A 10996-nucleotide genomic window follows, 5' to 3' on the forward strand; every position below is an offset into this window, starting at 1 on the left:
TTGGATGGGTATAATACTTACTTCTTTAAAAAGGCATGGAGTATAGTTGGTCCAGAGATCACAAAAGTAGTAAGAGGGTTCTTTGAATATAGCAAGATGAATAGAACTATCAATTGTACTTCTGTCACTTTGATTCCTAAGAATGATCATCCTGCTAATGTGAAAGAATATAGGCCAATTGCTTGTTGTACAATGTTGTACAAAATCATCTCTAAAGTTCTTGCATCAATACTCCAAAAAGTTATTGCATCTGTTGTGTGTGAAGCTCAGACTGGATTTATTCCAGGAAGAAAGATTTCTGATAACATTTTCCTTGCCCAAGAACTGGTGAAGTACTATACAAGAAAAAATATGTCTCCTAGGTGCATGATAAAATAGACCTTCAAAAGGCCTATGATTTAGTGGAATGGGTATATCTGGAGCAAGTACTAGATGAGCTAGGATTCCCTAGGCAGTTCACCATATGGATCTTAGAGTATTTAAGACAGTGAATTATTCTATTATGATTAATGGAGAACCTACAACTCCTTTTAATGTAGCTAAAGGACTCAGACAGGGGGATCTAATTTCTCTATTTCTCTTTGCAATAGCCATGGAATATCTTAGTAGAAAGCTCAATGCAGTGAAATGAAGCAAGGAATTCAAGTATCACCCAAAGTGCTCTAAGCTATCGGTGACTCATTTGTCATTTGCAGATGATCAATTGCTATTTTCTAGGGGAGATGTTGAATCTGTGGCCACTCTGAATAGGTGTTTCATGGAATTCACAGATGCATCAGGTCTTCAAGCTAACAAAGAGAAAAATGCCATTTATTTTGGAGGGGTTACTCAAGGGGTGCAGGATCAAATTCTACAATTCTTAGGATTCTCAAAAGGAGAACTTGCCTTAAAATACTTGGGGATACCTCTAGCTACTAAAAAGATCTCATTAATGCAATGGCAACAATATTAACAAGATGGTATCTCGAATCACTTCTTGGACTGCAAAGAAGTTTCATATACATGAAGATCTCAGTTAATTCAAACTGTCCTCTTTGGTATCCAAGCTTACTAGTCCCAATTGTTTGTTATCCCCTATGAAGTGTGATGAGTTTTCAATGTCTTTGCCTTATGCTTGTTATATTTTGATGATCTAACAAACTTGTTGTTAAGAACCAAATAAATAACCTGACCCACATTTCAACTGTCCTGGTTCAAGTCTGAAAATCAGCAAATAAATGAACGAACACAAGGAGGAACACAACAGAGACCTGGTGACCTGGTCCCTTAGGGTTCTTTGACAAAAGTACAAGTAAGTGACTGTCCGCAATCATTATAAAGAGGATCACAACAGGGACCTGGTCCCTTAAGGTTCTCTGGCAGAAGTACAAGTCAACTGAACAGCTGGAACATAACAGCAGAAAGTGACTATCTCGCAACTGTTACAGAAGAGGAACACAGCTGGGACCTGGTCCGTTAGTGTTCTCTGACAGAAGTACAAGCCAATTATCCAGATGGAACGTAACTGCACAAAAGTGACTGTACAGATAATACAGCAGTCACTTCTCATTGGGAAGAAGCGTATATCAAGAATTTACATTACTATCTATTGTGATATCTTTTGTGATATAACAACCAGGTGCAAGACATAACATCTTTGTGCATTTAGTGATATTCTCTCAAGCATAATAGTGTTCATCCGGCATTGAAGTTACTGGTGTGTCAAGAACAAGAAGACAACTCCACTAAGGATCAATTTCTTAATGAGTTTATGTACATCCGTAGTTGAGTTGTAATCTTGTTATTTGCTCTTCATTGTATTTCCTAGTTTGCTTTCCTAGAAGATTTGTCTTAGGAAAAAACCAAAAATCCATAAACTTCCGAGTTTATGTTGTGACTAGGAATAGTCATAAGTTTAAAGCCTTTGTAACTAGGAGAGTTATAAAGTAGCTTGTGGTGAGAGCATCACAAGTTTGTTGAAGTCTTTGTAATAGGGTTATTGCAAAGTGGCTTGTAATAGGGAGATTGCAAGTTAGTGAAGTTGAAAACTTACAAGAGTAGGTCATGGTTTTTTGATTCCCTTTGTGTGAGATTTTTCCACGTAAAAATCCCTTGTCTTCTTTACTTTCAGTTTCTATATCATTCTCAGCGTTATCTCATATAGGACCAGGTACTCTACAGTTTGGTGGACTCATACAAACTAACAAAGTGTTAAGTATAATTGAGGCATACTGTCGAAGCTACCTATGGTCTGGTACAAACACAATCACTAGGAAGGCTCTATTAGATTGGGAGAAGGTTTGCACTCCAAGTCAATGAGTGGCACTCCAAGTCAATGAGTGGACTAGGCTTGATAAACATGAGACTATAGAACAAAGCTGCAATAACTAAAGCTAGTTGGGACATTGAACATAAGGCAGACATGCTATGGATCCGATGGCTGCATGCTTACTACATCAAGAATCAGCAATTTGGTCAAATGGTTACCCCTCTACAGGCTGGTTGGATGGTAAGGAAAATGTTTGAGGCTAGAAATACATTGGCACTGATTCAAAACAACATTGCAGGCAGTTTAATTAAGCAGATATATCTTCAGCTAATTGGGAACAATGAGAGGATTCCATGGAAGACACTACGATTTGGGAATGATGCTCGTCCAAAAGCTCAATTTACAGTGTGGCTACAGATGCATGGGAAACTTCTGACTGTTGATAGAATTGACTCATGGGGTATAAATGTTGATCATGTCTGCAATCTATGTAATAGTCACAATGAAACGAGAAACCATCTATTCATGGAATGTCCTTATTCTACCAAAGTCTGGGAAGGTGTGCTAAAATGGATGGAGGTTCCTAGTTTCAGGACACCACAATGGGAACAACCGGAGAAATGGATCATTCAAGGAGCAAAGGATAAATCACAGAGACCTCAAGTATTCAAAATGACATATACAGAATGAGTGCATACAATATGGATTGAAAAGAATTAATGCAGATTTGAAAGTAGATCAAGGAGTTCAAATCAACCGGTGAGGAAAATTGCATATGTGTGTAATATTCGAGCATCTACTAGAATTAAAGAAATGGTCCATCAGCTTAGTATTTAGTTAGTTCTAGTAATTAAGTATTTCTTTGTGACTTATTAAGATAGCAGACAGTGATGTAGTCTTGCTATGGTTCCTTATTTATAAACATTCTGGTGAAAAATTCTTAAATCAAGATTCTCTTTCAAGTCTGTCAAGGAACAGATTCCCATTTAAGTAGTGCTCAGATTTCTTTATTGTTTATTAGTCTTAATTCTTCCCTCTTTGGAAAATAAATACTGTGGTCTGTGGGACAAAAAGTGAACGCAGTGTAACAAATAGTTTAACACGCTAATCAAGGACGTTTCACGTGACACCATCAAGCTCCAATCTCTACATAGTACAATTTTTGTAAAGTCCCTCCCTGTTTAATTCCTATCCATTTTTAGTTACTTTTTCCGTTTAGATTGGTTATTTTCTTATATTTTAAAATAAATATTTTTAAATTTTAAAAATAATTTAATTTTAAATTATTTATTTTATTAATTTTATCAAGAAATTTTTATATTCATATAAATACTCCTCTATTTTAGTTTATATGAATCTATTTTTTTTGGTCTGTTCTAAAAAGAATAATCTTTTTCTAAATTGAAAAAATAATTTCGCTTAAAGTTATAATTCTACCTTTAATGAGAAATATTCCAAACCACTTTTTAACTTGTTTAGGATGACAAATTACAAACATCTTCGTTTTTTCATTAAACTCTGTACCCAATCAAACAAGTTCACCTAATTATAACACATGTAGTATAGTTTTAACCTTAAACTTTTAAGAACACAAATTTAAAAAGTATTTTTTTTTAAAACTTCCGTGCCGAGACTAAAAAAGAAGAAGAGCAAATCACTACATACTATTGCTCAGTTGAAGATTCTTCCCTTAATCTGCAATTTTAATCAACCTTTTCAGATTCTGATAAAAAAATTAATTTTCTTCAACAGATACAAATTTAATTAGGGTTAGGGTTTTTCATATGCAGAAGTATATATAAATGGAAGCGGCAAATACGAGGGCAATAGGGTTTGAGGAGGAGTATATGAATGTAGCAATTCGAGTGGATGAATATGGAGGTGGAGGATTTAATGCTGATGATATCAGCGGTGGCTGTGAGAGTAGCGGTACTGAAGAATTGCAACACGTGTGCTCCTCTGTGCCGCCTCTTTCTGCTTGCCCTGTAGTAGATAGCGACGGCAGAGTTTTAGCGGCTATGCCTATGCCCTCGCGGAGGACTAGTGAGCTTACTATTTCTTTCGAAGGCCAAGTCTATGTATTCCCTGCTGTTACTCCTGATAAGGTTCAATGTTAATATCATGATCAATTGTTTCTAATTGCACTATGTTTTAAACTTATTTTATAATTGAAGCATGTACAAGTCGATTTGTGTTTGCCTATGTCATTAGCGTAGCCAGCAATTTATACAAGGGATGTTGCAATTGGGATTTGAACCTGTGACTTAAAGCAATTTTTGAACCCCTTTGCACTTCACTGGCCTATGTGGTGACAAACTGACAATTGAATTAAGGGAATGTTTAATGATATTTGTGAATGTGAACTTTCATAGGTGCAAGCGGTACTGCTATTATTAGAAGGGTCTGATATGGCTAGTTATGTACCTAGCTCACATTCTCTTGCACTGGAAACTATCAAGGTGCATTTTTTTAGTTTAGTTGGAGCTTGTTTTCAATTTAAGTGTGATCCAAACAGAGCTTACTGAGGCTGTCAATGTTATACTAATTTTTGGGTTATGTTGTAGAGTGTTGATAACGATGCCCCCACCAGGCCAAATATTTCTCGGAGAATCGCATCTCTGATTAGATTCCGTGAGAAGAGAAAAGAGAGATGCTTTGAGAAAAAAGTCCGTTACACTTGTCGGAAAGAAGTTGCACAGAGGTGAGGTGAAGTTTGTGACCTTTTTTTTTTTTTCCTTTCACTCCGTTTAGTGATTAATATATTAAGAGAATCATTGAGGAGCATTTTTCTTCTTGTCACCTTGATTGGTTTCAGTTAATGTGATATTTAACAAATTCTCTTTAGGGCCCACTTTAACATGTGTGCGCAAATATTTGAAGTAGACTAGTATAAATGGAAATGGAAAATACATATTTGAAGTAGACTGATCTAAAAGTACTGAGCTGTATAATGCTACAATGAAGTAAATATATTTCTTAAAAAGTATTTTTTAGCTGCTAAAACCTTTTTAGATATTTGTTTGGATTCATTGGAAACTATTTTCATTCAAATTCAAGATTTGCTAATGAGGTTCATTATGCAAACTTTTAACTGTTTTAGTTGCTCTGTTTATAGGATGCATCGTAAAAATGGGCAATTTGCCTCTTTAAAAGATGGTGAAAAGACGTATGCTGGCAATATTGATTCTGGTGACAGCATTCCTCATCCTGAACCTACGTGAGTATGGACCATTTTCCTTGCTTCTGACAGCTTATACCAGCAGCATCTCTGTAAAGAATCAGTTGCTCTATTTTTGTCTACTTTAGGCTATGCTTTGTGTTCTTGTATTTTGAGGGCCTTGAAACTGACTTCCTCCACATCTGATTTTGGTGTAAGAATGGCTGTTGTTGCATGAAAAAAGGCTTTCATTCAGAAGTAGCAAAGCTGTAGCAGTGTGATCTAAGATTCTGCATTCATATTCCGCTTAATTGTCCTGCTGTCTCTTTATGTCACTGTGCTGATTTAAGATTCTGCATTCATATTTGGCTCACTTTTCCTGCAGTCTCATTATGTCACTGGGTTGGGATTTTGCCTCGTCTTTTTTCCTTCTAATCTGCATTTACTGTCCTTTGAACTTACAGACTAAGAAGATGTCAACACTGTGGTATTAGTGAAAGTGAGACACCTGCAATGCGGCGGGGCCCATCAGGCCCTAGAACCCTCTGCAATGCCTGTGGGCTTATGTGGGCGAACAAGGTATTGCACAGTGGATCTGCTTGTTCTTTCTGCCCCTCCCCCCAACCAAAAAAAATAAGATTTCTCAAACTCACACTTCTTATGCTTTCCTCTTTTAATCACAGAGGTTAACTTTGTCTATAGTAATTATCGTTTATATTTAACTCTGCTGACATTCAGTTTATGATCATGAATTACTGATTCAACTCTCTGTCATGCAATTACGTTAATTTCCTGTCTTGACTAAGTTTCTCAAGGAAATAATCAACATCAATGATAACCAGATTCTTGGGTTAAGAGTTGACCTAATGATTTAGACCTTTGGTTGATCTTTACTTGCACTGCCATTTTAGTCTTATGGCAAACACAATAAAGGCTTACTTAGTGTTATTGCTTTGAAAATAATGGATTGGGAACCAAGCATGTCATTTACATGGTTTCTGTTGATTGTCTATTCTTGGATATGTTTGAATTGTGTGTTTTATCTTTCTAGATGTTCAGAATAAATGCATGCTTAAATTTGATGATTCTTTTGTTCATTTATTTATTTTTGAATTGTACTACCCATCTGTTTGCTCTTGTTACTTATTTTGCTATTCACCTTTTTGTTTTTGTCCATCTGAAGGGTATGTTAAGAGATATTACAAAGGGAGGGAGAGGTACACCCTTTGACAAAAGTGAGCCAGTAAGTAAACTGAGAACAAGTAACACTTCCCTCTTACAGGATCAGTTTAATGTACACTGTCAGTGGCAGATTATTTAAGGATTAATGCTCATGGACCATGCCCCCCCCCCCCCCCCAAAAAAAAAAAAGGTACAAAAAAGAAATTAAATAACAACCATGTAGTGTAACTCTCTTGAGATGAAGAGTCCTACGTGAAATCTTTTTCCCTCAAGGCAAAGCCTCCTGCCTGAAATCTTTTCATAAATTGCCAACTTAAGGCTTTTTTATGTGATCCAAAAATTTCTTATGTAGCAATATTTACCTATAAATCCTAAAAGCCTCTACTGTTACCTCTTATTTGTCAAGGATTTTTTAGACTGTAATCTGTTGCTCAATTTTGTAGTGCTGATTTTTCCTTTGTGATGTAGAGAACTCCTGATATCAAGTTGTCTACCGTTGCACCTGAGAATTCTTACCAGAAGCAGTATCAAGAGGTAATTATTATTTTAATTTAGTAGTATCAAGAAATAATTATTATATGGGGATCAAGTGGAGAAACAGCGTATAGCATGCAGTTTTCTTGGAATTATATTAATTACTAGTGCCTAAGCCCAGAGTTAACTGCATGGATGATTATCCCTCTCCTATTGCCCTGAGTTAATCGTATGGTTGACTGTTCCTCCCCTTTTTCTGTTTATTGTCATCCATTCCTTTGAGGTCCAGTGGTTAGAGTCTTCATGAGTTGGAAAACACATTTAAAGGGTAAGGTGGTTTCCTCAACGCCACAGTCCTAAGCATTTTATACTTGCTTCCAAGTCCCCTAGCAAAGTCAATAAGTTTTCTATCTTCATCCAACTGTTTATGTGTAGCCATAAGACTATCACAAATTTCTTTAAACTCCTTTATGTATTCATCCATCATTTTTTACCCCAGATTTATAGTTTGTAGTTGTTTCACTGAAATGGAAACTTGGGCATTTGAAAATGTTTGTCCACTGGCATGTCTCTCTTCCTCGTTTTTGTGTGTAACTGTGGCTGGTTGTCATATTTGAAGTCTTTTTTGTTTATACTGATGGCTATGAAATTGTTTGTTCTATTATGTTAATCCTTGACTTAATGGCTCAAGTGATGTTGTCATCACGCGGATCCCCCCTTGCTGCCCCTAAAAGGGCTGAGTTGTCTGAATGAGGATTCCCATCTAGGAAATTTAATGCGGGTAGATAAGGACCTTACAATTTTTTGTATTCTACTCTTGGGTTGATAACGAGTTAATTTACGGTGATTGTTTTTGTCTGTTTTTCTAGCTTAGTCACATTATGTGCATACCCTTTTTGTCTTTGTCTGTATTTGGAAGATCATAGTTTTTTTCTTGTGGGTACAGTTGTAAAGTAGAATTCCTCAATGTATAGAATGCCTGGCTTGAGGTTTTGGATGCTTTGATCCTTGCATAACTTTCTAATATGTCTGTGTTTGGACGCTCTCCTAATGCCCTTTATATGATGACTTTGATTTGAGGAGAAGAAAAAGAATTTATGTTTGCTTCCGCGTGCATAGATTTCAAGCACTGTATTCAATGTTGATATCTTTAATGTAGGATATGCAAGAAGCTGCTGAAAACTTTGTTGATAATTCTTCTGTTGGTATTGGAAGTTCTTCGGCTGATATTGATGAAGAGGTAACTTTTCATCTATTTAGTGCCTAGGGAAAAAAACAAGAGGTGCTTAAGAAACTCACTCGTGAAAGTTATTTATTTTTCGATGGACAAGATCTATAACATAACCATTCCAAAGCTTCACTTACCAAGCTTCTTGGTTCAGCAGGATAATCTTGACGAACTTGCAAATGCTTCTGGTACCGAATTTGAGATTCCTGCAAGCTTTGATGAACAGGTCTGCCCTATTTTCATGCAAGATCTTTTCTTTTACTTGGGATCGTGGTAGAGACATGCAATGTTATATTTATTACTATTCAATTTGAAGTACTATTCGTTAAAAAAATTTGAGCATCATCTATATGTGCTACAGATTGGAATTGATTCACATATGGGTGCTGACTGGCCTGGGACATGACGTACATGGTTCCAAGTTGACACAGAGCATGGAGATTCCACATAATATTACCGTTGGCTTAAAGTTTGTAAAGCATCTGTCAATATAACCAATACCTCACTTGTGTATCTTAGGAGTTGGGAGTTAGGACTTGGGAGGTAGGGATATTTGTATATTAGTATATACTTTGGTTGATACATGTCATAGAATTTCTCGAATTTAATTTTTCTTCTGGCTTCTTTCTCTTATTGTTAGACTTCAGAAAAGATACAAGGGAAAGAAAGATGAAGAATCGCGAGTCCAATACTCAAATGGTCACTCAACTATTCCAAATTATCTCCTAAAGTCATTTTTCTTTCGTTTGTAATAACAAAGTCACTGAACTATGTCTATTGCACCCAGAAGGTCATCCGATCCGGTTATCCTCACTAATAACGGATCCACAATCTCTTATATAATGAATATGAAATTGATATATAATATTCCTTTGCCTAGCTGCCCATTGCTAGAACTTCTAGCGCTAACCCCAGGATAAGAAGTAGGAGGATAGGTAGAGCAAGAGCTCTTGAAGTCTACCCGGGCGCCCTTCTTCATTCATCCATTTAGGCCCGGCTAGGAACAAGCTGTCTAATTAGATCATGAATTACAAATGTCTAAAAAGTTCTATTGCATTTTTTTCAAATTTTTGATTGTCAAATATCTATTTTACCATATAACTTATAAACACTTATCTTTTTTATTTTTATTTTAAATATTATGATTTTTCCCTTTTAAATTAATATTATGGACTTACCTATAGAATAAATGAATTTTATTTATAAAAAAAGTATTTAAGCATATATAATGCTGGAATAACAAAATAATGAGCATAGTTAAAAAATTAATTAGAATAATTTGTTCGTAATAATAATTGTAGTATTTACAACAAAAATTAAAAAATTATTTACACAATTGAGAATGAAGGAAAATAAAAGTTTTAAAATATTTATTTCATGCACGTAATATAAAATAATTATTTAAATAAAGGTATTTTTATAATACACATTATATATTCTTGAAAATTATGCTCAATTATATTATTATTTCGTCGTTATATGAGCTGAAAATTAATGTTTTATTTTATAAATGATATATATTTATTCTATTGGTAAGTCCACAATGTAAAATAAAAAGAGAAAAAATTATAATATTTAAAAAGTTTTAAAAACTTGATACTTTAGAGGGTAAAATCGATATTTGACAATCAAAAATTTGAAAAATCTAGTTGAGTGATATTATGAGTGCAATAAGCATAGTTAAGTGACTTTGTTGTTACAAACAAAAGAAAAATGATTTTAGGAGATAATTTGAGATAGTTGAGTGACCATTTGAGTAATGAATTCGAACAATTTGCTAAAAAGAAGGTTGCTTAGTTTGGATTATTTCACCTAATTTAATAATTTTTAGTATAATCAGTTTCATTAATCAACGTTACTAATATTCTTCTATAAAAAATTAATTTTTATTTTGCATAACCTAAATAGGCCCAAATGTGTATAAGTTATCCTCTGTTACCAATATTGGATCTAGTACCACGTTGTATCGGACTGCTAAAAAGAAGGATTAGTTACCTCCTATAGCAAAGGTTGATACCATATTTATTTTAAATATATACCCTCTTAAAAAATTATATTTCATAGCTACCTTTTGATTTTTTATAGCCAAATATCTATTTATGGTTACCTCTTACCTTAAGCCATAAAATAAGATTTGTATTATTTTTCTCTCTTCACTCAAATTTCTCTTATCCCTAACCAAAAGCTTCAGCCGAGGACCCCTAAAAAAGCTGCCCACCCCCAATCTCTCACCCACCAGCAGCCTCATCTCGTTCTCATTCTCTTCAATGGAGGATAGATCTCCTCCTTCTCGAGAGAGCAATAGCCGTCTTTCCCATTTCCTTTCTCCAAGAACGCCCAACACTCAACCCCTCACAAACCTGATCATCCGCCTACCTTCCTAAGAGAGGATCATCATCCTTGAATTCCAAAAAGAAAGCTGATAGCAACCTACTATATTAACAACCTCCAGTCGACAGTAGCTGCAAAAAAAGAGGAACAAAAGAAAACATAGCATCGACACAAGTGAAAATACAAAGATGGAGAAACAGAGTTGAAGTCATCGTTGATACTGATGCTGCTTCAATCTCACCTCCGCCATCAAGACTGTGGACTGCTGACGGTGGCTCCGACGGCTTCAATTGTAAAGAATAGGTTTTTTGAAGCACACGTGAGGGTATTATGGTAACAGGAACTTTGGTGTTTCGAGTTAGAATCACGACCCTCT

At 35.2% G+C, this 10996-nt stretch overlaps 1 protein-coding gene across 4 annotated transcripts; it reads left to right on the forward strand.

Moving 5' to 3' along the window:
• Positions 1 to 3825: 3825 nt before the first annotated feature.
• LOC107805501 (GATA transcription factor 19-like) lies at positions 3826 to 9159 on the forward strand. Of its 4 annotated transcripts, XR_012693637.1 has the most exons (11): positions 3826 to 4353; positions 4621 to 4707; positions 4813 to 4949; positions 5364 to 5465; positions 5870 to 5984; positions 6589 to 6648; positions 7056 to 7121; positions 8221 to 8301; positions 8444 to 8515; positions 8651 to 8832; positions 8930 to 9159. XR_012693637.1 is itself a non-coding variant. In XM_075217965.1 (10 exons), exons 1-10 carry the CDS (start codon positions 4051 to 4053, stop codon positions 8693 to 8695), a joined length of 1068 nt encoding a protein of 355 aa, XP_075074066.1. In that variant the 5' UTR covers positions 3826 to 4050; the 3' UTR covers positions 8696 to 8901. The 4 variants fall into 4 exon arrangements, 3 of the variants coding, with proteins under 3 accessions (XP_075074066.1, XP_075074067.1, XP_075074068.1); XM_075217965.1 differs by lacking the exon at positions 8930 to 9159 and having other exon boundaries at positions 8651 to 8901; XM_075217966.1 differs by lacking the exon at positions 8930 to 9159 and having other exon boundaries at positions 8447 to 8515; positions 8651 to 8901.
• The last annotated feature ends 1837 nt before the right edge of the window (positions 9160 to 10996 follow it).

This window comes from Nicotiana tabacum, chromosome 7, assembly GCF_000715075.1.
Source record: "Nicotiana tabacum cultivar K326 chromosome 7, ASM71507v2, whole genome shotgun sequence".
NCBI lineage: Eukaryota > Viridiplantae > Streptophyta > Magnoliopsida > Solanales > Solanaceae > Nicotiana > Nicotiana tabacum.

What these genes read in the sequence shown, in the direction of transcription:
- LOC107805501 (XM_075217965.1), top strand. Translation starts at nt 4,051, where the DNA reads ATGGAAGCGGCAAATACGAGGGCAATAGGGTTTGAGGAGGAGTATATG. An exon ending in ACCAGAAGCAGTATCAAGAG is followed by an intron (nt 7,122 to 8,220) that starts GTAATTATTATT and finishes TCTTTAATGTAG; the next exon opens with GATATGCAAGAAGCTGCTGA. An exon ending in CGGCTGATATTGATGAAGAG is followed by an intron (nt 8,302 to 8,443) that starts GTAACTTTTCAT and finishes TTCTTGGTTCAG; the next exon opens with CAGGATAATCTTGACGAACT.